The following is a 27,339-nucleotide window of genomic DNA, read 5'->3' on the forward strand; positions in this document are numbered from 1 at the left end:
TACATAACTTTTAATACAATCTTTTGTCTCTTTTAATCTGGGGACCCATGAGGCTTTTAATGCATTAATCTTTGATTCGACGTCAGTAATACCTAGTCCGCCTTCTTTTACGTGACCAATTAACGTATTTCTTTTAATCCTATCAGTTTTATTCCAAATGAAATTATATATCAACTTATTAATACTTTTGATATAGTCTTCATCGGGAATTTCCAAAATACTTGCAACATATATGAGTTCCCAAAGCAAACGCAATTCAGTCTGCGACTACTGCATTAGGTGCAAAAAAAAATTGGGAAAACCATCTCGTACTCTACCTGTTTTGAATCCGAAAAATTAGCTTTGATGACAGAAATAATAGAAGCGAAATTTGACCGGGTATCGGCTTTCCGTGAGGCTTTGCGCAAAGCAAAAAAATCAACAATCTTCGTTGAGGCAACCTACGATGATTTCTGGGCGTCCGGTATTGACAAAGAGGGGACGATCCACACCCATCCCACTGCCTGGCCCGGTCAAAACAAGTTAGGGGAAATCCTGGCCAACGTCGCTACATCTCATTCTAACGACAATCGAACCACTCAGCGCTCGAATTCAGCACTGCGAATGTCCAAAGAGAGCTCCCAGTGGGCCATCTCCAGTATGCTCAGCGAGCTCAGAGCCCCGAGAAAACGCGATTGCTCCGGTACACGGAAAAATTCACCAAAGTCACACAAACAAGCTAACAGTGATGGCTAACATTTCATGTGAACTTTTACAAATAGTGTCAATCCGACTATTTGATCACTTGAGGAAAATGACCTTACAAGAAGATACCTGTGTGGACTGTTGCATAGGTATACATATTTGCTATTTTTTGTTATCTTAAACAACAAATATGGCTATGCTTAAGTTTATTTCAATAAATACACGAGGTTTAAACTCTAAAGAGAAAAGACATAAATTTTACAGTTGGATAATTGATACAAATATCGATGTTATTTTGATTCAAGAAACGCATTTTGTAGAAAAAAACGCTTTTCAATACGACTATGCTTGGAATGGAAAATCTTTACACTGCTTTTCTGACTCACCTTTTAGTAGAGGCGTATCTATTTCGTTTAAAAAGGGGTTAGATATTGATATAAAAATATACATAAGACCAGTGATGGTAATAAATACTGGTCAATTTTAAAACTGATTATGTTGATTGCTTCCTGCTATCAATATATCATTATTGCCGATCATTCCTTTAAAAGGAATACTTGTCTACCTTTCAGCCCTGGTTGATTTTGAAAAAGATTTGTTTACCGAGCCCGATTAAATATCGAGCCCGAGCAAAAAGAATACAGGAATTTCCTCATAAGATAAAGGCATCCATATAACATGCATATAGATGCTATTATAATTTAATTCTGGTTGTAACGCGTTTTCTGATTGGCTAAAAAAATTATTTTATATCGTATAAAGAATGTTGCCTACGTCATAGTAAGACTAACGTCAAAAATGTATCAATGCGCATGACGTTACGTTTGAATTTTGTACAATTTTACGTTATTTTAAAGGTCAAATGACCGTTTTTATCTACAATGAAGAGTAAAAAAAATTAAATTATAAGCAATGAATTCAATATTTATTAGTTTTATACGATATAAAATGGTTTGAAACAGTTTACGCTTTTTTATAAACCGCTTCGCGGTTTATAAAGCGTAAACTGCCCCAAACCATTTTATATCGTATAAAACAAATAAATATTGAATTCATTCCTTAAATAATCATTCCGGGATTTGAACGGCCAGCATCGCTGTAAATGTTGATCGTTGACCTCAAGCAGACGAAATCGTGAGAAGACTTTCTTTTCTATTTAGTGAATTACATGAAAATAATGTGTATTGTTTACTTTTTAAGGTTAAAATTTTAATTTAATTTCTATATTTATTAAGTTGTAGTTTGTTTGCTGATAAGTAAACAAACATATACTTACATTTTTTGACAGTGTTTTAATTATTTTGGAAATTCCTGTTTTGTACATAAGTGTTAAATCAGAACAGATGAAAAAAGTAGATCCGGCCAAAAACTTATTGATGCAATTATCAAAGATTATCAAACTTATAAATATTAAATGATTCTTAAAAAATATAATTTCCTTATCGATCGTGTTTAAATTTATCGCCGAACAAATCGGTCGATTATTGATAATTACACTCAGTTATCAAGTGATTGGGAAAATAATTTGATAAAACTTTTATTTTAAACAAATGTTCAATAAATACCTCGAAGTTATTTATCTGTTTACATAAACCTTGTTAAAACAAAAATCGAATCGCTGACCCGTTTACTTTTTTACGTTATTTTGTACATGTACAATCCGTGTACGATTTAATTTTACCGTTACACAGGTAAATCCGTTACCCCGTTCTAAGAATTTCTGTTTTTATGTAATAATAAGTCAGTTCGCGTAATCTTTTATTTGATAAAATGTTTTGTTTCTCAAATTTCGCTTTTTTTCGTCAATGAATTCACTTTGAGGTTCGTTCCTGTTTTTGTCCTAAAGGAAACAAAAAAATCGCAGATTCTAGTTCTTGCTTGGATAGACCTTCGAATTCCCCATTTTCTCTATTCTCAATCAGGAAGATTCGGAATATTAACAGACCTCTTTATAGTACGTTTAGAATATACAAATTAAAGTCTTTCTCATCTAACAGTTTTGCTGTTTGGGACTCTTCCACATCTGCTTTTCCCTTGTCCTAGTTGTCGTTTGTTTTGAAGTTCTTTAATAAGCTTACTTTATAAAAAGATTGGTGAGCTAGTGAAACCATCTTTTAAAACCACAATAGTAGATTTATATCTAAACCATTTGTTTAATTTCCTGAATAGATTAATATTAATAGAAAGGCACAGTGGTGTACTGGAGTTGTGTTGGGTAGGGGTTAGGGTGTCAGTTCAGCGTGGTAAATCTAGAGTAGGCTTCACATTGGCAATGACATAGCTCATTAACCGCGCTTAAACCATTCTGTACTTGCTCTAAATTCAACTTTGAGGTAAAAAAAAGTCGGTAGAATCAACTGTACTGGTTTGTTGCAGTCGTATCTTCTCGAGCCTTTCCTGCAAGCTTGCAAAGTATACATGGAAAAATCTACTATCTATCTTATTTTTGGAAATGATTTTTTATTATAAGACCTAAGGTACTGTAACAGTTACTTTTTTAGCAATTACAACAAAACACGAAACTTCAGATTTTAAATGCATGTAGATTAGAAATTGACATGGCACAGTTGATCAACAAAAGAATTTTCGAAATGTTCTACCGCGAATTTGAGCTGCGTATTCCAGTAAAAAGACTAACGTAGTTCCGCTCGATAGCGCTAGCAATTAATTATACTTGGACGCACACTTTGATAAACGCTCTATTTTATTTTGCATTATTCAATTGGATTGTATACTGCTAAACCAATTCGATTTCAGTATTTATAATGAAAGTATAATAACATAACTTGACGCCTAAAATCCTTCGTTAATGGTAAAATTAATTGATAATACAAATTCTGACTACCAGCGCAACTTTATATGGAAGGGAATAATGTATCATTAGAGTATACCTCAAAGCCTTTCGGGCTTTTATGTGTGCAATCACCTTGACCATATTTGAATACTTTCTAACACACAGAGACTGATTCATTATTACTTAATTCTTTCGTTTTTATCAACATTAGTTTTGATTTTATTTTAAAACGAGGAACTTTTCTCTCAGTATTTTTCATGTACGTTAAAAATTAAACAGATTTTAAATCTATGTAAGGGATTGTTTTCCACTCGTTGATTACTGATCCAACGAATGAGGAAACGTTGATATTTGGTTTATCATTACCTAATACTTGTAACGGCATCTATAACTGATTCCCGTCTCTGACCTGAGATCGAGCCCTGTGTTTAATGTTACATGTACATGTACCTATATCATTCCCTATAACGTAGTTTATCAATGTCACTTGACACTTCGTCGTCACTACATATACCCGTCACAAACGAGGGTTTCTGGTCAGTATAATCAAGTTGTTTCAATCATTTTGATTTCATTTTTAGGGTGGGGGATAATTTTGGGGATTAGTTGATGATGTTGATTTGGAGGTAGGATACTTTGGGGTTTTTTTTGGTAATATTTTGGTGGCAGATAACAACTTTATAACCTGATAATCTATCAAGATCGATTTATATCTATATACTAGTTAAATTACGCACAGTGTAACAACATTCCCGAGTAAATGAAAATAATCTTTTATCTAGTGTAAATTTTAATTTGGAAAAAAATGCATATGATCGATTCACTATGAAAATGAATAAAAAAAATTAAAAATGTATTTTGTAGATTAATTAATCCGGCGATGAAAAATCTGATGAAGTATGTAGTGATATCCACTGTGACATCATACATGATAATGAATACTGTTGCCATGACAACAAACAACCGTGTCCTTCTGAGTGGAGTGTTGGTTGGTTCGGCTCTTGCTGCGTCATACTGTAAGTACGGAACATTTTAAATCCATTTTTCCAAGAGCTTGGACTTTGGGTAGTTGTATTCAACGGCAACGAGACGAAGGCCTGTCTTATTTTATTGTAGGCCCTTCAATCATGGCTTTTTGAAATTAACAAGAGCTAATACAATGTAATTTCTGTATATTTCACATTTTTTTCTTTATTTTAGTAGACATAGCATAACGGAATCTTAGCAAGACAAAGGCCCTTTCATTTCCGCCTAATGTATTAACTAGTATCACAGACTCAGTATTGTATCATTAAACAACTAGCATTTGATTATTGAACAGTCTGATGAAAATTTAATATTGAATATATCTTGTATGATGCACGTAAAAAAGCACCGTGGACATTGTTTAAGCATAAAAATGTACATTTGTTGCTGTAAAAATTACCACGATAAGCATTTTGCGCTTTAAATGTTTTTGTACTTAATCCCGTAATTCCTCTGCTTCGTATCAAATGAAAAAAAAAATCTAGATGATTTCATTTCTTTGCAATTTTTTTTATAGTTTACAACTGACAGAAAGATGAAGAAAATTATTTTGTTGATGTTAAATATGAAATTACATATACACCTGCTAGCTGTTGACTGCAAACTGGTTACTGCTTATTGCTTACTGCCAACTGCTTACTGCCAACTGCTTATTGCTTACTGCCAACTGCTTATTGCTTACTGCCAACTGTTCACTGCAAATTGCTTTCTTTATCTTTTTATTTGGTTAAGCGCATGTGCAGTCATTTTTTTGAGAAAGGAGGGATTGATAGATAGGTCTAAGACTTTTAAAAAAGGGTACACAGTATGCCACCTATTTTAAGAGTAGATGCTGGAACAAAAAATTGTCGATTCACTGAAAATAACAATGCTTTTGCGGAAAACTGTGTTTTTTTACAGGGAGTTCTCTCAATTATAAAAGAATAGATATGTGGTGGAGGAATCTTAAAGAAACGTACATTAACTCGTGTTTACTACTTTTGAAAGACATGAGATATAGTGGAGATCTTGATTTCTCTGAAGCTATCCATATATGATGTCTGAGACTTTGTTTCATTCCCGCCATCCATAATGATCTAGAAAGAGTGATAAACACATTAAATAATCATAGAATTAGAAAACGAAATACACTTCGTCCATCGAGTCGTCCATTTTTTTTTTATCTAGCAACCCACAAGTATTTGGCTGTTACGATATAAAAAAGGATTTATACATAAACATTCTTGAAATGTATCAAAATATCCAGGCAACTGAAAATGATTTTTGTAATGGGCTCATCTAGCAAGTTTTCTGAAATTGCCTCAGAGACGATGTTGCATCCTAATCTATTGCTCCCAAGCACGTTACATGAGGCTATGGAACGTGCTTTGGGAAATTTATTACGTTTTTTAAAGTTATACTTAAAGTAACACAACAACTGTAAAAATAAAATCATAAATGTTAAACATACAACACTACACTTAAGAGTTTAATTTAATCTGCTCACACCAGGGTGGTCAAAACACTTTTTTAAAAGCCATTAACAGCATTGGCGGTTATAATCTATCGTTCTCAATGCAAATTCTTTGCTTGAAGTTGTTCACGGGGATACTGGTAACAATATCGCGTATAGAGCAATGCAAATCAGGATTTCAAATTACGACAAAAACAGTGAAAAAACTAACGTTTAATTAAATGAACCTCATTTAATTATAGCATATTTGATGTTCACATATCATAATTATCAAATTTTATGGCATACTGAGATATCGGCTTTTTTTTTTTTTTACATTACGTTTTACGTTAAGAAATAATACCAGACCTGTTTCTTCACAAGATTGGAATATAGTCAGAAACATTAAAAACACTGTCTTAAATTCCACTTTTGCCTGTATTTCTGAGACAAGACCATTCACAAGCAATTGGCAGTGAGCAGTTGGCAGTAAGCAATTATGGGGTAAGCAAGTTGGCAGTAGGCAGAAAGCAGTTGGCAGCTGACAGATAGCTGTCGTTTATGGAATTCCATAAACATTTTTTGATTTTACAAAATAAATAAAATAAAATAAAATCTATTACGCAAATAATTTTTAACTCCTAGATTTGTAATTTATTTAGAAATTAACAGCAATAGCTAACTGTAAAATTTGATTTCATTTATTTCATTCAGACGGGGGCTACACCTTTAGTCCAGAAGAGTTGGCAACACTGACGACTGCTGTTCTTGTCTTGAACTTTCCTAGAAAACAGAAAGCGGAAGGTAGTGCACAGGTTAACTACTCCCTAGCTGATAAAAGAAAATGTTGTATAAGTTAAAAACTTATTTTTGTTTCACCAAGTTTTCTTCTTGTTTTAAATCATCTACCCATTTTTTGGCCTTCTTTTAATTTTCAGTAAGCCTACATGTATTATAGTTTAGTTGTCGGGATGTTTTTCATGGAGAGAGAGAGAGAGAGAGAGAGAGAGAGAGAGAGAGAGAGAGAGAGAGAGAGAGAGAGAGAGAGAGACTTTTCTCCCTAATTATAAATTATACAAAAAAATACTCTGCTACATTTAATTTCTTATGAATGCACAATTTAAGATTACACATTTGTTTGCAAATATGTAATAATTTCAAATTCAGATTCGTGCACTGCACCGGGATATATCAGCGACCCAGTGATGGGCTGCTATCGTCTGTATAAGGAAAGTAAGAACAGTGCTGATGCCAAACAGCAGTGTGCTAATGATGGAGGGCGGCTCCTGCTAATAAACTCTGCAGCAGAGTTTACGAAATTGGTCTCCTTACTAAGTAAGCATTACCTTAACAAAAATGAATCTTCTTTCAATTAGAAATTCACACAAAAGTGAAGGAGGTTGTTAGCATTGTACAGAAAACTACATGTACACAGCCCGCGTTATCAAGGGATGTGTGAGTTACCATGGTATTTTCAACTACATTTACCTAAGGTAAAGTCTGAGGTCAGCGCACTCAAGTCCTCTGGGTTAGTGCTGTCAATGTAGTGTGATTTTGATTGATCTAAACGTAACGATCAATCTCGTTTCTCGCATCGCGCTGTTTTCTCATTAAGTATGGTGTCCGGATTGGACCACTTGCGTTAGCGCACCATCGCGTTCAGATACATGTAAACCAATACCTTCATTTATTCGGTTCTCTTCGGTTATTATATTTTTTACGAAACAATTATCATTTTTTCACAGGAATAGCTATATTTCCCTTATTGAGCATCCAGGCTTTACTCTAGAATATCGTGTAACACTAGTCTACGTGTACCTTAATTAAAGCTATTTCTATCAATATTGAACACTGTTCACCCAGGGTATATAAAGTCTTACCTGACCAAACTTCGAGTCTTTCGTGTAAAATGCCAACTGTAGTGGGTCATTCAGGCAGTGTATGACAGAACTCTTTACTGCGCTGCAGTACCATTTCTTTTCGAAAGTTGAAAAAAATTCGGGTGTTCGTGAAAACTCCCTTTCATATATGGTAGAATGCCAAACAGCTCAGAAACAGCCAGCTGACTCCATATCAGAAAATGAAAATGTTACACAGGTAAAATTGCAACATATGTTCAACATATGTTTCGAGTAACATATGTTGAACATACGTTGAACATACCTACGTTAAACATATGAATTTTTCACAGTATGTTGAACATATGTTTGAAAAATATTGTTAACATATGTTTGAAAAATACGTTAAACATATTCCAGACTCAAAACATATGTTGAACATATATTTGTAGTAATCATATGTTCAACGTATGTTTAACATATTTTGAACATATGTTTGTTTAAAACATATGATCAGCATATGTTTTCAATTTGCGTTATGTTGATTTGACATGTTTGTTAGCTATTTAATTTTTATATGTAGTTATGAATACGTGTATAAACAAATTATATAATCAACATTAGCCATGCATTTTTTTCATATGAAGTGTTTCGTTAACAAATCCGTATTTAAGCCTGAATCGGTTTTAAATTTAGTGTTCATAAACATACGTCATATTTTACGTCACGGAGGCAGAAGATCAATCTGCAGGATGGATTTTAACTTGTATTTATAAGGTAAGAATGCGTTTTCATTTACCTATTTAAAATTATATAGTGGCAATGAGTCAATCTACGGGCTGTAGTTGTGTTCTTCTAGAAAATTCGGATTGAAAAACCATACTGTAGTCTTCAGTATAAAATAATGTAATGTCAACAACCGACGGTCATCATTGTTGTTAAACTTTTTAAAAACCAGCTCTATAACTGAACATCTAAAGCTGTTGAAATTCTTCTTAAAAATACAGTGAATAAATCATACAGTTATTACCATGTTTACGAATGACAGAATGTAGAATATCTCAGAAAAGGTTAGGTCTGTAAATTTCTTCACACAAAGCTACAACTCAACAGCTTACTGTCAGTAGTTTATTTAGACCTAACAAGTTTAATGGTTAACAAGGATAAAATGTAGATTTGAAAGATATATTAAGATCAGACGCATTTAAAAACTTGGAAAGTGAAAGTAGCCCTCAAACTAGATCAAAGGTCATTGCAAAGCAACGAGTATGTCTTCTATTGCTGTTTTAAATCCGTTATTGGGTAGAATGCACTTTACCGGTACGGCCGCCATTTTGATTTTAGATCCGCGCGTGAGATGGGGCGGCCTTCTAACTTAGCAACGAATCAACAATTATGGGCGCCGCCATTTTGATTGTTGGTGAGGCGAGAATGTGAAAGCCGGCGAATGTTTAAGCCATAATAGACATTTTATGAGAATTTAAGCGGGGGTATGGGGGCAGCAGCCCCCATAATAACGGAAATAACAAATAATTTTGAAAGCCAAGCGGCGTTTGAGCTTTATTAAAGCGGGGGTTTGGGGGCGGCAGCCCCCAATAAAATAAAATTGACCTAAACTACATCTATTTTATAAAGATGTTTAACTTACCTTCAATCAAATAAGTCAAGGCTTCCATTTAACGTTTCTTGAGACAATGAGGTGGGTTGATTTAGTTGTACTTCCGTTAGAGGGGTTCTTTTTTTACAGGGGAAAACGCGTTTTACAAGGTCCAAAAAGGTTGTAAATTTATCGTCGGTATTTTGTAGGTATTTCTTTCTTATACAGTATTCTATTAAGTATGAGTCATATAGAGATTTCACAGTTCCAGTTTTGGGTAGGGATTTCTTGACTGCATTCCAAGTTGATTCTATAGTATTTGTACATGCGCCAGTTTCTTTGTTTTTGAATTCGATGGAATGGTTTACTGTAAGGTGTTGGTATCCCTCACTTTCAATAGACGAATAGGCCTTCCAACAGTCCGATAGAATGGTTGTACCTGGTAGTATGTATTTCTTTATAATAGGAATTAACGTGTTGGCGCTCCTGTCTTCAACAACTTCAAAGAAACACTTTTTAGTTTCCCTCTCTATTCCTCCAAAAACCCACACACCGTCAACTCTCTTACCTCGGTGGTATTTACGTTTTCCAAACTTACTCTCATCGATCTCTACTGTTCGACCGGGTCCCCCGATTTTTTCATTATCTAATTTCAAAATTGATAAACACACTTCCCTTGAAAAATTCTTCCAGTCAACAACAGTGTGATCACTTCCTATGCGCAATTCCCTGGAGATAAAGTCGTTGGGAAGATCGTAGACCCAATAGTAAGTGAGTTTTACAATTTGTTCCAAAAGTAAGTGGCTCCCTGAAAACCAGGATCCTTCTCTAACGGACACTTTTTTGTTGCATTTTCTATTCGTGCAACGCCACACTACACCATCTTTACTGTACGATTTATCTTCTAATAAATGTAGCGATCCCTCCGAACAGTGGTCACATAAACCGTTAAAATTCCCCAACAAACCTTTTGTTTGTAGCCAATCAATCAGAAATCGCCTATTTTTACAAAATTCATAGATATCGTCGTAAACGAATGGCATGCTACTGTCAAAATCAGCTGTGTTTACAACTTATGCAGACGTCACTTACCTGTTATCCAATCAGATATAAAGACAGTGTCACGTGACTAGCAACGTCATGCCTTTGGAATGCAGTCTAGAAATTGACACTATCAGTATTTATTTACGTTATCCTGCTAATTTTCGTTAATATACTTCGTTAATAAAACGAAGTTTATTAATTAAAAAACCAACGAGGAGTTCAAAAAACAGGTTAGTTTTGCATTTTAAAGCCGTTTTAACGAAATCGTCACGCTAACGCGTGACTCTACTATATAGGAAGAGCACGTGCTATTTCCATATATTTTGTACTTACCGGTAAAGTGCAGTTGTCCCAAAAATCTTTATCAATATTTATAGTGTAATTTTTATAACATGCTACTATAATTGAAAAAAAGTGTTTTTATTTTAGGAATGCAGTGACTAGTGGACACATCACAGATGGCATCAAATAACACAGTGTCGGAGATTTTGAAGAAGTAAGTACATAATTATAAAAATTTCTTACACTTTCAAAACTGCAGCATGATGTATATTTTTTAAACTTGAAATATTATTATAGTAAAGTTTAGATTCAATGAATATCAAATACACATGTAATGAGTGACACTGTTTGACAGAGTATTATAATTTGTAGTAAATGGATGTAGTAGTGCAGAGGTTTGTAAGATTTCTTGGATGCAGTCTGAAGACGATGAAGTGATGAAAGATCCAGGATATTCTTCCTGAGCTCAAAGATATCTGCACAACATTTGCTATACAAGTTATGGTAATTAAATTTAAATATGGCTCTGACTGTATGATTGATGCTAATTATAAAATTTTTAGTTCTAATGATTTTTTGTAAGATTTTAAAATCTCACTTTGTAGAAATAACACAAATATATTAATGGTTTTCCACTTCTTAATTTGCAAAATTTCAAAAGTTCTGATGGTTGTATTTGCATTTGTATTAACATTTTAGACAGAAGTTTAGACTTGACTTGTCAAATGATAAACAACACATCGAAAAAGAAGTTGGGCAAAAAGTGGGATTAATGAATTAGAGGTACAGTTATAAATCTCTCTCTCTCTCTCTCTCTCTCTCTCTCTCTCTCTCTCTCTCTCTCTCTCCAGAACTTACAAATAATTTAAGTATTCAACAAAATTTACTTTAGAAACAGAATGAAAAAACTTAACTTATGTTGTATTTGCAACTTGATCTTGATACTCTTCAAACTTTTGTTTTAATAATGGAGCGTCTGAGGCAATTGTTAACTTATAAACCATTTTCAAAAGTTTTATATTCTCTCTGTTTCTTTTACAGAAACAATTAAAGCTGCAGTGAGTGAGAACCATTTACAGGAGAATAACAAACTTGACTATATGATATTTGCAACAATAAAAATTACATGAATTTTTATCTCTGTTTTTTTCATCAGATAACTGGAGCTGCAACATTAATGCAATTTTTAAAAAGATTCAGTGTTGTAAAAACAGGATAATCAGTTGAAGAGGGTAATTCGGGAAGAGAATTTGTATCAACAATGAACAAAAAAAACTAGATGCTGTCATTAGACAGTGATACCCGCACCATGTGTTTGCCCCTAAATAACACTGTTTTGTACCAGTTTAATTAAAAATGAAGGCTATATGCAAGCTCCGGTAATACAATTAAAATTTATAATTTTCATAACTGAAGGATGAGATCCCTTCCCATATGATAATAGTTAACATCGTGACATGAGCAGCACTTTATGTGCAATTTGGGGTAGAACTGTTTGCAGTGAATTTTCAGTTAATCAATAATCTTAACATTTTATGTCATAGAAAGTATAATGGTCTACATGATTATTACAAACAAAATTAAAAATTAAATTATGCCCCCTCCCCGTGGCGGTTGCCGGTTTTAGATTTGCTTCTGTGTGCCTACATGAACATCATCGTGTGCACAGATTTAGAGAAGGGGTGGGAGTGAGGTGTCCAGACCCCCCCCCCCCCCCCCTCCCCCATGAAAATTCATTTATATCAATTGTAAAATTACCAAAAATACACCTTGGACCCCAATGCTCTTACAGACATGTAAACGCTCAAACCCATTGCGCTTCAATGTTAGGTAACATTATTTGGGGGGTAAATATTCAATCAATATTTAATATACTTTATTGTTTGTATACATGTACATTACAATATGCAGGTGTCCTGCACCACCTTAAAGCTGTTATTTACCTAATAAAATAGTGCATGTGGATTTGAAGAATAGGTCATAAAAATACATGCATGTTACAAATGAATGATCTTTGTCTGAAGTTACGTACACAACACAGGTCTGCATGTCTCATTAGCGGGTACTAGTTTTACCCAGCTCTTCGATTAGATGGGTTCACGTGTATATATACATGGGTGTTGCTAAAACGCGGAACGGAAAATGTAGCGGAAAGCGGAATGGAAGGGAAAACGGAAAATCTTATCTAATGTTATTTACCTCATAGATTTGATAATCATGCTAAAACGATATACTTTATGTACCTTTTTAATTTTTGTTGAAAGATTAGCAATATTAGATTATTTATTTAAGAATATTTATTTCCTCAAAATTAACAGTACGTGCATTGACCAATATATTCTGTCCCAAAATATCCTCGATTCACTTTTTGCTGTATATTTATATATACCTCAGGGTTCAAGCAATTCTCTTTTAGAAGCATTAAACATTCTCATTATTCTTTCTTTAAAACGTCCTCTCTAGCTTATCAGCTGGTATAAATACACGGCTAAAAATAAAGAAGTCTACGGGGTTTTGCATTTCAACAGACCCGGATGATAGTGTTGAAAAATTGTGCAAGGTCTTCTGAGTGACTTCCAAATGGAGAAAAGATGTCAACATTTTCCATTATAAATCGTCCAAATGTGCTGCATGAATATTTTGGGATCGACAGACTATAGTCCCAATATATAATCGGAAAATCAAACCAGGCAACTTCTAGAGCTCTCTATTCGGATCATATGTATATAGCTGCTGGAATAAACAACTGCTTAGTAATGCAAACGTAAACAAAATTGCATTGCTAAAAATACTAGTTTCACAAATTACTAGTCTCACAAATTACCGGGTATTTTAATGTTAACTGTATTTTAATTTTTAATGTCGTCAGTCCTACGGTTTTTGTTCTTCCATCTCAATGATACTGTATCGTCTGTATGATAAAAGATCGTCTAGAACACCGAAAATTCAATTTTGATGTAAGTATATACATGTACATCATATTTGAAATATAAAAATACTCAAAACACGCATAAAACGCTTTCACTAACTGTGTACGTTACGCTGTTATGCCAGCAATACCATATAAGAAAAATAAGTAAAAAGTTATAGGTAATTTGCTCGTTTAATCATGTTAATGTTTCACAATTCGTATACATTTGATTTTTCCGTTTCCGTACTCAACTAAAGCCGAATGAATACAATGCTATAATTGATAGACATTCATATGAATATTAATCAGATAACAACGTGTTGATAATCATTCATTAGATATAAATAAAAGATACAAAGTAAGTCGTTTCTGGCCAGTCTATACCCTTTTTAAGCAATAAATGTGATGATATTTTCCTTTCCGTTCCGCTTTCCGTTCCGTTTTCCGTTCCGCGTTTTAGCAACACCCATACATGCATGTCTGTGTTTTTCGTATGCAGAAAAGGATTAATTAAGATCAGCTAAAGGAATTCATTATTGTGTTTTAATTGGATTATCATTATGATGTTGACCAATTTAGGTAAGCATAATACATGTAGTAGCAGTAGCATAATATAATGAGATGCCAGCATACATATATAAGTTCTACTTTCACTTTCTAAATGTGATCTCCCTTTGACAGCATACTGTATCATCATCTTTTAATATTTAAATAAGCTTATCATCGTTACCTATCCTATCGCATTTGTAAAGTTTCTGTCATTTTAGTTGCAAAAGTTATTTTTTTTTCATTTGTCAGACTGCATGCAGTATTGAGTTGACCCCATATTGACCCTGTATAAACAATTTCTTATTAAATTTGTGTATTACATGTAAGTAGGTGTAGACACTTATCATTTTTATATGAGTTATAATAGGAAGGAAGGAGTATTTCTTTCTTAATGTATTATAATGCATTAAAAACAATGTAGGTCATGACCTTAGGGACTGTTCTGACCCCACGAAACAGGAAAATACAAAATATCTTCTAATGTCATTATGATGCATCAAATGGTGTAAAGTACATTAATGACCCCCAGGTGTTGTCTTTAACCCCCCCCCCCCCCCCCTGCCTTTATGAAATAGGAAATGATATGATACACTGTATATTTTGTTAACTTCTGAGATCTGAGATCCTCATCCCTAATATAAATATAATTTATTTTTGCTCTTTGTGTCATTGCGCATAAAATTGTATGTAGATTATGCCCCCTTGGAGACACTCTGACATTTTAGAACTAGAAATAATAATGTATATTTTATCTTATTCATATGTTATACAGTAGTGTTTGATCCATGTGGGTAAATCCTAGCCTAATGATGTCACTGCTTTGTTTAGGAGACTTTACAATTGCCCCAAATAGGCGAATACACATGGAAGTGATGCATATAACATTTTGTTTATAAATCTTAAAAATTGAATTAAGCAATTTCCAAAATGTAAATGTGAATCACGAGAGAAAAAGCAATCAAGAAATGATTTAAAATTTGCTACTGTACACATGTAAGAATGTATTAAGAAGACTGAATCTTTATAACCAGGTTAGATTGGGGGGGAGGGGGGTGAATGTGGAGTATAAACATTTATAATTTGAATCGTTTATTGTTATTAATTTTAACTTGTCAATGAATACTACTTATTGATCCCAAGGTAGAAATATGACCTCTGATCATATCTCAATAGATCATTTGTCAATTATGCAAGGTGTAATATAATTTTTTTTTAAGAATAACATTTTTTACCAGTTTATAAAAGCTTTTAGACACGCAAATTATATTTTGATTTTAATAGATCATTCGACAAGGGAAGGGGGGGGGGGAGAACAGTTTATACTTGAGTTTGTTTGGGAGTGGGGGTTCCAAGTCATATATTTGACAATTTTTTTTTAATGTAATTTAAAATAAGACTAAGCCATACTACAGTCATGAACATGAACAGTATAGAACAAAACACAAACTTTAAATACATGTACATGTATATATACATAGGAAGTATTACAAAACAGATGATTGATCTATATAAGGTTCTTAAATTGAATCATATATCATGAACATATTATATTATTGTTTCTTTGTTCAAAAGGCATTTAAGATGGTATGTAGGTCATGATCCCAAGTGCTCTTCCTGAAATTATTAAATATCATAAAAACCATTGAGATCCCCACCTTAATCCAAAGATATTATTCCTCCTTACGTCATGCAGGCGCATCAGATCATTATGGCATGTAAGTCATGACCCTAAGGGGTCATCCTGACCCCCTTAGAATCAGAAATTGTCAATTATCTTTAAATTATTGATGTTTGATGATCCTATCTCTATTTAATCTTTATTATTAAGTCTCCCGAATGAAATTTGGAGACTTATTGTTTTTGTACGGTTCTTAATACGGTACATGTATTATTATTCATCTTCTTTTTCTTCTTTCCTGCTCTGAACTTGTTTCTCAGAGATGGCTGAACAGAATTTTACAAAACTCTAGGATATGATAGGCCTGCATATCTAGTTGTGCACCCTGGTTTGATTTTTCTCATTTTGGGTTAGACAACCACTTTTCGGGGGAGGGGGGGGGGGTATCAAAAGGGTGGGGGTCTAACATTGAACTTTGTAGGAAGAATCGTAGACTCTATTGTAAATGGTAACTTAAAAACGGACAAAGATAATAATATAGGGTTTTCATAATCATATATTGGCTGTTACTGGCAATATATAGGGTTTATTAGATCTGACCCCTGGGGTCATCCCCACCCCCCAGGAATTTGAAATTACCATATATCTCAGAAACTGTTATAATCATGACCCCTAAACCATATATATTCATGTTTCTGATGTCAAGGAGCATCACATGTTATGTAGATCATGGGCCCTGTGGGTGGTCCTGACCCCTCAAACAGCAAGTCCCTTAATATCTTCAAAACAGTTGAGATCCCCACCCTTAAACCATATATATTCTTGTTCCTTGTGTCAAGGGGCATCAAACGGTATGTAGGTCATGGGCCCCCGGGGTGGTCATGACCCCCCTTGAACAGGAAGTGCACGAATATCTCGAAAACGGTTGAGATCCCCACCCCTTAACCATATATATTCTTGATTCTTAAAGGGCATCAAAAGGTATGTACCGGTAGGTAATGGGCCTCAGGGTTAAATTTAATTTCATCTATGGAACAGTTCCTATCATATCCCAAGATATGATGTGTCTATCCATTAAATCATAAAAGGAGTTCTAGGATCTATGTTTTTTTGAAGTGATAAATGTCAACTTTCTGCTACTTTTTGACTCCCTGGATGAAATTTAAATTTTGAAAACCTTACTGCACATCTATAGAACAGTCCCTATCATATCCCAAGATATGATTGTCTATCCATTAAATCATAAGAGGAGCTCTTGGATCAATGTTTGTTTTTTTAGTGATAAACGTCAATTTTCTGCTACTATTTGACTCCCTGGATGAAATTTAAATTTTTAAAACATTATTGCACATCTATAGGACAGCCCCAATTACATGTATATCCCAAGAAATGACGTAGCTACTCCAAAAGTTGTAAGAGGAGTTCTGGGAACCATATTTTTTTTTTGCCAAAAAACGTCATTTTTTGTTGCCCACTGATCCCCTTATTAAAAAAAAAAAATTCTGGAACTTGATCATGCCTCAATATGACACCCCCAATCATATTCTAGAAGATCATTTGGCTACTGCCAAAAAAAATGACGTTTTTGAAACCAGTTTTTTTGTAAAAAAAAACGACATTTTTTAGCCATTAAATGACCCCCAGGACAAAATTGAAAATTCCGAAACCTTACTGCGCATCTATAGGATACCCTATAACATATTCCAAAAGATGATTTGTCTACTGTTGAAAATGTAGGAGGAGTTCGAGGAAGAAGGTTTTTTGTGAAAAAACGTCATTTTTTACCAATAATTTGACCCCCAGGACTAACCGAGAATTTTTGAAACCTTTTTACAAAACAACATGATACCCCAAATCAAACTCCAAGAGTTCAGTTTGCTGGTTTATAAGATGTAGGAGCAGTTTGAGAAAGTAAAACGTGACAGACGGACGGACGGACGGACGGACGGACGGAACGGGGTAACAACAATATACCCGACCTTTCTTTAGAAAGTGCGTGTATAATAATTAAAGGCATATTTTCAAATATGCATAAGACATATGTGATACATGTTGTGTAAATAATCCCAAAGGATAAAGAAAATGAGTAAACAATAAAATGAAATTAACATATGTTCAACATACGTTTAACATATATTTATAAACATATAGTAATCATATGGTTATCAAAACATATGTTTGATATATGTTAAACATATGATGAACATATGTTTATGAACATATGTTTAACATATGGTGCTCGTTTTTATGGCGAACATATGTTTCAGAACGTATGTTCAACATATGTTAAACATATGTTGAACATATGTTGCAATTTTACCTGTGTAATAAGGACATTTTTCAGTTATTTGCGTCAGATTCGGAGGTTAAAACGAACATGCAAAACGGAAATCGGATTTCAATCATGGCGAACAAAATAACGAAACAGATTTGTTCTCAAATAATAATGACCCAGGGTGGTCTTTGATGATGATAATTCTGAAATATCAGTGCCAAAAATAATTCAAGATGAAACAAATTTTTCAGAGTCAATTTCGAAAAAAAAATGGCTAAGCTCATTAAAATCGTTTGTACCTGAAAGGCTGATGTGTCAAAATATTAAGATGAAGTCAAAATTTCAGAATACTTTGAAAATTTTGTTCCACCATTAATACATTCCAAAATCTGTGTATTTTTTAATGTCAAACAAAGAGGCAAACCATTGCAAGATGCGCAAAAGATTCTCGAGCTATTTATAGTCCCCATGATTTCACTGTCCAAAATGTTTAAGACAAACAAACTTGAAATGAAAAAAAGCCAACAATGTGTTTCAGATGCAGTTACGCTTGCGTGCAATACGATGTACGAGTTGCATAAATGACGCCGCTTTCTTCTAAGGCCATTTGTACATGTACATAAAAGATTTCAACAATTGTGTGCTGCAACAGCCCCATTTGAATAAAAAACGCTTTTCCCCTCTGACATTACAAAACGTATAAAAGAGAGTTCCAATGCCTAAAAAAACAAGCAATTAACATCTGATTTTCCTCGCATTATCCAATCAAAAAAAAAACTTCAGGGAGAAAATGAGCTTCCGAGGAAGGAAAAGTCAGTTCAATCCATACTCTCGAAGAGGCGGCAGGTCAAGTCGGTCAAGAGGCTCGGGTTACAACCGAGGACAAGGCAGAGCGGGGTACAGATAACATAAGAATAATTAGATGAAAGTAACTTGTTTAGCAAACACGTGTTGAGTCACGTTATGTCCGCCGTCACGTTATGTCCGCCACCTTTTTGAAAAAATCGTCACGTTATGTCCGCCATCACGAAATGTCCGCTGCTTTTTTGAAAAAATCGTCACGTTATGTCCGCCATCACGAAATGTCCGCCACTTTTTTAAAAAATCGTCACGTTATGTCCGCCATCACGAAATGTCCGCCACTTTTTTTTAACATCGTCACATTATGTCCGCCTCCTTATAAATTTCATTATTTTTACTTTTAATCGCCATTTAAAGTTCGATGTTACGAAATATTCGTCTATCTTAAACATAATTAATCATTATGTCCGCCGTCACTGAACATATTTACCAATAATTTTAATCAATAAGAACGTCACTTTGTGTCCGCACTGAACATACTCGCCATAAATTTTAATCAATAAGAGCGTCACATTATGTCCGCACTGAACATACACGCCATTAATTTTAATCAATAAGAGCGTCACATTATGTCCGCACTGATGAAGGTACATTTAAAAAAAAATCATATTTTAAAATTAAATTTGTCGGCTTTGTAATGTGTTTATTTTTACTTTAAGATTAAAAGAAAAAAGTGAAAATCAATACTACTTCTTATATGAAATGTCATTCCCAATTTAGCATCTAGGATCGAGTCTTTCAGGTCATCCATATCCCTCTAAAATTAATTTTAAAATGATCACGTGAATGAATCATCCAATAGAGAACGTGCTGATTATTGCACCTGGCCGCAGGTAGACACACGCATACACTTTGACCCCTTCTGCGACCCGTGACAGGTTGAAAAGAAGAATGAAGACTACCAGGTAAGTGTCACATGATTAATTTCGTCGTGTGTAAAATAATTAAAACAACTTGTGATAATAAGAGTTTATGTTTTATAAGTAACTTGATATCTTATCTAAGATAAAGCCTCATAAAATTTCAAGCAGAATGTGAACGTTTAGAAGGCAACGATTTCGTAACGATTCGTGTAACTTCAACTTCATTCAATTTATCTAATTCAAAACATTTTCACAATGCTTGCAATTTATAAAAAAGTCTTTCTTTAGACAACTCATGATTAAAAATATGGATATCTTCACTTAAATATCTTTTAGAAGGGATGAATTTAACAATTATTAAGTTATTATAATGTTTAGTCTTCCAAGACATACGCTTTAATTTTCATTGTCTGGTTTTTCTTAATTTCTGTTTTTAAGTTTTCTTTCATAATTACATGTATAGTTTCGTTTATTTTCGATTTTTTTTATATGGTGTTTATTATGATTGTCCACGTTAATGATAATGTAATAACATTTTAAGAAAATGCAGATCTAATTGTTTCAAATTTCAATAGATTATAGATTATTCATATTTGAAGTTTTATATATATGAAAATTTACTAGTTTAGAAGTGAAAGTAATGGCGCTTAAATCATTAAATTTGAGGTACAATTACAATATCTTTGATTTAAGATAGTGCAATTCTCGTGTGTTTGTCGAAATTGGCTTCATTGTAACAAAATAACAGGTGTTGCAAATATATTGTACACATCCGGTGTTGCCCAGTTTTAAAACAAAAGGTGTGAATCTCTGGTGTCTGTTGAAAATGCCTCATTGGTGTTGCAAATATATTGTACACATCCCCCTTTTACCTGAAAGGTGGTCTCTCTGTATCGTTTGATGTGATTATGACATCCCCCCACCCCACCCCGTCAAACAATGCGTTATCCCATACCAAATTATGCTTGACAAAAACAATTAAAGATTTCACAATTTAGCAATTTGAAATATTTTTACATTTTTGACATTTTTAGCGACGTGCATGCATTTAATACAATTTCTCTGAAATTTGAAGGCGGCGGACATATGGTAATGACTTTTGGGGGAATATACGGAATTTTTGTAAAGGCGGACATAACGTGATGATTTTTTTCTAAAAAGTGGCGCACATTTCGTGATGGCGGACATAACATGACTATTTTTTCAAAAAGGTGGCGGACATTTCGTGATGGCGGACATAACGTGACGATTTTTTCAAAAAAGTGGCGGACATTTCGTGATGGCGGACATAACGTGACGATTTTTTCAAAAAAGTGGCGGACTTATCGTGACGGCGGACATAACGTGACGATTTTTTCAAAAAAGTGGCGGACTTATCGTGACGGCGGACATAACGTTACGGCGGACATAACGTGACTCGACAAACACGATAAGAGAATGGGAGAAGATAACTTCAGATCTATGGATTCTTAATACAATATTAGTTTACAAAATTGAGTTTGATGAAATTCCTTTTCAAAACAAAATACCTGTCCCTATCAAATTTACTGAAAAACAAATGGACATAATAACTCAAGAGGCTATAAATCACCTGAATAAAATGCAATGTGTGTAAGCAATTTTGAAGCACATCAGTTTATTTTTAATATTTTTATAGTGGAAATGAAAAATGACAAATTGAGACCGGCGATAAATCAATGAAATGGAATAACTTTATGACATATCACCATTTTAAGATGAGGTTTTATCTTCAATTAAAGGGAACTCTTTTTTTGTCAGTATTAATTTGAAGAATGCTTATTTGTCGGTACCCATTTATAAAAAATGACAGAAAGTATTTGAATTTTTTCTGGAAACGAGTTCTTTATAAATGCAATGCACTAATTTTTGGTTTGGCATCAGCTCCCAGAGTTTTTACGAAATTGATGAAACCTATTTTTGCTTTTATATGACAGCAAGGAATAACATCATTTCATTATAATGGTGACTCATTGATTCAGGCTGATAATTTTGCTAAATGTGAACGTGATGTTAAATGTTTTGTTAAGTTGTTAGAAAACTTGGGATTTTAATTGTTTTTAATAGAGACAATTTGGTTTTAATACCATATTAAGAAATACATTATTTAGGTCATATTATAGACTCTGTCAAATTCATGGCATATCTACCAGATGAAAAGTTCAAAAAATCATTTCTTATTGTAACTTACTTTTAAACAAAAACGTGTGTTTTATTAAGAGGTTGCTTTCCTACTAGGATTATTTACTTCCTCCCTTCATGCCATACATCTAGGAGCTTTATCTTTTTTAGATACTTAGACAGAGATAAAGTACAAGCTTTGGCCAAAGAGAATAACAATTGCGATGCATCAATGTTGTTAAGTGATATATCTATGAACGAAATAGTTTGGTGGAAAGAAAATATAACACTTATAATTGGGAAACTGATACGGGATCCAAAAGTAGATATTTTTTTGGAAACAGATGCTTCAAAAGCTGGATGGGGTGCAAATATAAATGGTGAAATCACTATTGGCAGATGGTCAAAAATAGAATCAGTTTTGCATATAAATATTTTAAAAATTACGGCTATCAAATTTGTATTACAGAGTTTATAATTATGTCAGAATATGAAAAATATACACATTTGTATTACATCAGATAATAATGCTGCTGTCTCATACATTAATAATCAAGGTGGATATGTATTATAATTAATTGAAGAGGCTAAACAATTTGGCTTTGGTGTGATAATAAGAATATACTAATTTCTGCTGTTCATATTGCAGAAAAAAATAATGTTACTACTGATTACATGTCTAGATCCTTCAGTGATTCATCAGAAGTTGAAATTGAATGAAAATGTCTTTGATGAATTATATACTGATTAGGATATTTTTGTTATCCGGACATGGAACTCTTTGCATGTAGACTAGATAGACAATTAGAAATTCATATTTCTTGGTTTCCTGATCCTTTTGCTTTTACTTCAGATGCATTTTCTGTCAGTTGCTCAGATTTTAAACCTTTTATTTTTCTTCCCTTCTGTCTGATTGGGAGAGTTTTACAGAAGTTGGAAGACGATCAGATGAACAAGTTAATTATAGTTGTACCAAAATTGGCAACACAACCCTGGTATCAAGTGTTTTATACATGTTAATAGGAATTCTAGTGCATTTACCAGTAATTCCAAATCTACTGCGGTTAACTCACAACAATCAGTTACATCCTGTGAACAAAAGGAAAATGTTTCTATTCGCTCGTATGGTATCAGGAGAAATCGCAAAAGCAGAGGTCTTTCAGAGAAATCTATTGAGCGCATTTCAAATCAATGGAGACAACTTTGTTTGGACAAAGTGGAATTTTTGGTGTAATCAAAGGGATATTAATCCAATGCAACCAGCTAGTAATCAGTTAAATAGTTACATGTATATATCAGAATTGGCCAAAAATAATTATTCATACAACACTATTAACGCATACAAGCTGCAATAACTCAGACACTTTCAGTCACTGGAAATTTTTTCTTTCAATCACAATCATTTTCTAATACGATTAATGAAAAAAAGACCTTAACCAAAGTATACCTCAACATGGGATGTTGGTAAGGTTTTGACATATTTGAAATCTCTTTACCCAGTGGAGAATTTAAATTTAAAAAGTTTGATTATAACACTGGCATCACTGATAAATTTAACTAAAGCTCAAAGGGTTCAGACATTACATGTAATATCACTGAATATTAAAAATATGTCTGGAAATGGTTAATACGTGGTGTTCACCATTTCTGATTTACAAAAAAAAATAAATAAATAAATAAATAAAAAAAGCTTCTATACCAGGTCATTATATGAAAATTATATAGTTAAAATAAAGTCTTCTCTGACAAAAGTTGTTGTGTGTTACACATATTGCGATATTATTTAGAAAAAAACAAAGGATTTAATAAAAAGTGAGCAAATTCTTAGTTTCATTTAAAACTTGAAATTTCAACTTGTACAGTTGCTCGATGGCTGAAAGAAATATTGAAAGTAGCTGGTATTGACGAGAACGTTTTTTTCGGCTCATTCTTACAGAAGTGCTTCTATCTCAGCAGCTTTTGCTAGAGGTGTGCAACTTGAGGACATTTTAAAAACTGCAAATTTGGCAAATGCAGAAACATTCCTAAAAGAGAATTGAGCAGCAATTATTAGAATACTATTTTTAGCACACCCATGAATTGATATTCTTATGGAAGTGGATTGACTTTCGTCGATGGACCGATTTTACGATCTATCTTAATGATGGAAAATGGAACCCTCATCCAAGCATCCATAAGAATGTGAGGTTTTTTTTGGAATTAGCCGTAAGGCTATGGGGTTTTAATACCCTCCCATGAATTTCTTTTGATGCAGAAACGATTAACTTTAAAACAATAAATTTAAGAACATGAACATAATATAATTATTGTGTTTGCTTTAAACGGACTCAAAGTGTGGCCAGGTATATGTAAGGCCCTTTGTACCCTGTGTGAAAAGAATTCAATAGTGATACAAATAGTTTTTATTTTGATTTCTTTAAACAAAGTACACCTGGAGCTTACGGCTAATTCGGAAAATAACCCCCATCCATCACATCCTTAGGTATGTTTGGATGAGGGTACCATTTCTATTCTTTACCATGCAGTTTTATTTTTGGCTGTCACTTTTTTAGTAAGGAAATATCCACAAATTTGAAAAAAAAAATCAAACATAGTCGTACATTTTTGTCATAATACAAAACCATTTAATAGGAATATTAGTCAACCCTTAAAAATTTTAAAATCTAATTGTGTATATTTGTCAGGAACAATTTACTACAAGAATTATAAATTAAAAGAAATATATTTGTGATGTCTTCATTTAATTTGAAACTTAAAATTAAATGAAGACATCACATATATATTTCTTTTAATTCTAAACTTAAAAGTGACAAAAACTGTTACACAGCGATATAATTTTTTTTTACAATAATTTAATAACTATATATGTATCTTTTTTTTTTGTTTTGGTGGGGCGCATGTTGAAAGTTCACTCTCCCATCTTGATCGGGGATGTAGTGGCAAGTTAGATGTAAATGGTGGAAATTCCACAGTTTGATTCTCAAGGATTTTCTGCATCCGATTTTTGGATCCACGAGATCCTTGTAGATCAGTATGTTTTCCATTGAAATCATTTATAATGCTCTGGAATTTTTATGGACTCTTTAAGGTCCAAAGGCACTTTTCCTTTGTAAGACCGCGGAGCATTATGGCAAGATTTGAAATATATAGCTTACCTCAATTTTACCTGTTACGGTACATTTGAAATGGGTGGGTACAAATTGACGCTGACGTCTGAGAAAACATTGGATTGAAACTAAAGTTATGGGAGGTGCATTTTTTAATCCACCTCAGCGTTTCTGACTTGCTTGGCTCAGTGACGTATATACTAACGTACATGTATATTATGGCACATGTAGTATATGTGTATACTTCCCTGCTTAGCTATATGAGTTTATACAAAAGCTATAAAAAAAATCATAAAGTATCAGCAAAGCGAGTGATAAACATTGTATTTCATAAATAAGTAAATAATCAGCAAATATGGGAATATTATACACAAGGCAGAGCATTGCCAGATGACCTTAGATAATCAGTTTCAATTCAATATTTTCTCAGACGTCCACGTCAAGTTGCCCCCGCCCATTTCAAATGTATTGACTGTTAAATGTGAAACTGACGTAAACTGTATAAGTCCAATATTGCCATTTAATGTTTTGCGGTCCGTATTACTAAAGCTGCAATAAAAACTGCACGAAGTTTGTTTTTTGTCAATTGCTAAGTCAAAGTTTCTTCTGACGCCATCTTAAGACGTTGACTTCGACGTGGATGCCGTCTATTTTGAAGAAGCGGCGAAATGATTAAAAAGTTTGTCTTTAAAATTAGATTATTTTGCCATGGAAATTACTTGTAAGTGCAGCTTTCAAAAATCCCATTCAATTTTAGTGAACAGCTTAATATACAGATTTAAAGAACGCTTGGTCAATATGTATTCTCCTTAAACGTCAACAATGTATGAAATCAAATGTGTGATCTAAAACTTAGATCGATATAATTTGATTTGTTGGTTTGCTTTAATCGTTTGTTTTGTTTTATTATTTTGGGTTATCTACCGGTATTTTGTTTTAGAAAGGTTTAAGAGTGTTAAATGATCATGGCAATTTTAAACCGTTTTGAACTTTGTTCGAAAAACAGCCACGTAGCATCGTTATTAAAGGGAGAGGGGGCAAATCATTAAAAACCTAGCTCCTATACTATGTAGGGGGAGGGGGGTTAAAAATAACTTCAGTTTCACAGTAAAATTCCTTATTTTTATTTGTTTTTTTTTATGGGGGTGACGCCATGAAATTTCAATGTTCTACACGTAAAATTAATAAAAAAAATATTGAAAAATAGTGTGGTGGTGGAGATGGGGGCAAGGCTATCCTGCGCCCCTATCCCTCCTTCGATGATATGATACATGCCTGGGAAAAAGTTCTTAATGTAAAGATATAGGACAATGGTCAAAATCTAAAATTTACGGAATTTTTTATGCTATGATATCTAAAAGGTACATGTAGATCTAATGGTTAATTTGTTGATCACACAGCTTCCTTAAACAATGCATTAGTTAAGAAAAGTTCCATGCATGTAAATCTTTAATATTTTTACATAGTTTCTACAATAGTTATTTTTTTTTTGTTTAGAAAAAAATGCTCTAATTTGTTGCAGATCAAGAATCGATCGTTGACCTTTGGGTTCATGGATCGAGAAGTTCCGTTTCCTCGCCATGGCTGACTGACAACGGCAACCCTTTGCCTTACATTTGCGATGGTTATAAAACGTCGACTAGACCTACAACATTAGCGTTTGGTATGAATGCCGATGGAACGTGTGGTGGACTACCGATTCAAGCTCCAATATCTTTTATTTGTGAAATTTGATTTGCATGAGAATAAAAAAGAAAACAAACTAAAGTTCCAGTTCAATAAAATTTGCAGACATAATTCTTTTTGTTTAATTTGAAAACTTCATTACAATAACTAAAATAGAATGACAAGTCTAATCTTTTTTTTGTTAACAATACCATTTATTTGAAACAAATTATTACCCTGTTCGACATTTTGATTTGCATTATAGAAAGAGTTATTTACCTTGTATAAACTGATGCCATCAAATTAGCTTACATGATTGTACAAAATAACTTATGATAAAATAGTAAATATTGTGTCTTGTGGAATGATTTTGACCAAAAAAATTCAGATAAAACCAATATCCTTATTTTGATTTCTATGATTATATTTTTTCCAACCATTAAAAGCTCTAAAACTAAAATAAAAAAATAAATCAAAAAAAAAAAGAAAAAAAAAGACAACTTTGAAAAACCTTTTCCGTGGGGGGGGGGGGGGGGGGGGGGGGGGGGTTATAGTTTAATTCTTACTTTAAGGTTCACGTCGCATTTCCTGATTTCATATACAAGTCAGTTTTTAACATTGTTCCAAAAAAGGGGGGGGGGGGTCATTCACTTT

General features: G+C 33.3%; 1 protein-coding gene and 1 long non-coding RNA gene across 4 annotated transcripts; both read left to right on the top strand.

The window, feature by feature from the left end:
• The first annotated feature begins 3,971 nt into the window (after positions 1–3,971).
• Positions 3,972–27,112, top strand: LOC128162358 (uncharacterized). Of its 3 annotated transcripts, none has more exons than XM_052825516.1 (5): positions 3,972–4,014; positions 4,343–4,494; positions 6,651–6,740; positions 7,104–7,271; positions 26,543–27,111. In XM_052825516.1, the coding sequence occupies exons 2-5, from the start codon at positions 4,359–4,361 to the stop codon at positions 26,752–26,754; spliced, it is 606 nt and encodes a 201-aa protein (XP_052681476.1). In that variant the 5' UTR covers positions 3,972–4,014; positions 4,343–4,358; the 3' UTR covers positions 26,755–27,111. The 3 variants fall into 3 exon arrangements, with proteins under 3 accessions (XP_052681476.1, XP_052681475.1, XP_052681477.1); XM_052825515.1 differs by having other exon boundaries at positions 4,003–4,104; positions 26,543–27,110; XM_052825517.1 differs by lacking the exon at positions 3,972–4,014 and adding an exon at positions 4,034–4,129 and having other exon boundaries at positions 26,543–27,112.
• Positions 7,289–11,826, top strand: LOC128162359 (uncharacterized). Its single transcript, XR_008240642.1, has 5 exons — positions 7,289–8,551; positions 10,845–10,911; positions 11,070–11,201; positions 11,397–11,480; positions 11,739–11,826. It is a non-coding gene; the product is annotated as an uncharacterized LOC128162359 (long non-coding RNA).
• Positions 27,113–27,339: the final 227 nt, after the last annotated feature.

This window comes from Crassostrea angulata, chromosome 9 (assembly GCF_025612915.1).
Source record: "Crassostrea angulata isolate pt1a10 chromosome 9, ASM2561291v2, whole genome shotgun sequence".
NCBI lineage: Eukaryota > Metazoa > Mollusca > Bivalvia > Ostreida > Ostreidae > Magallana > Magallana angulata.

What these genes read in the sequence shown, in the direction of transcription:
- LOC128162358 (XM_052825515.1), top strand. An exon ending in GGCTCTTGCTGCGTCATACT is followed by an intron (nt 4,495 to 6,650) that starts GTAAGTACGGAA and finishes TATTTCATTCAG; the next exon opens with ACGGGGGCTACACCTTTAGT. An exon ending in GAAATTGGTCTCCTTACTAA is followed by an intron (nt 7,272 to 26,542) that starts GTAAGCATTACC and finishes AATTTGTTGCAG; the next exon opens with ATCAAGAATCGATCGTTGAC.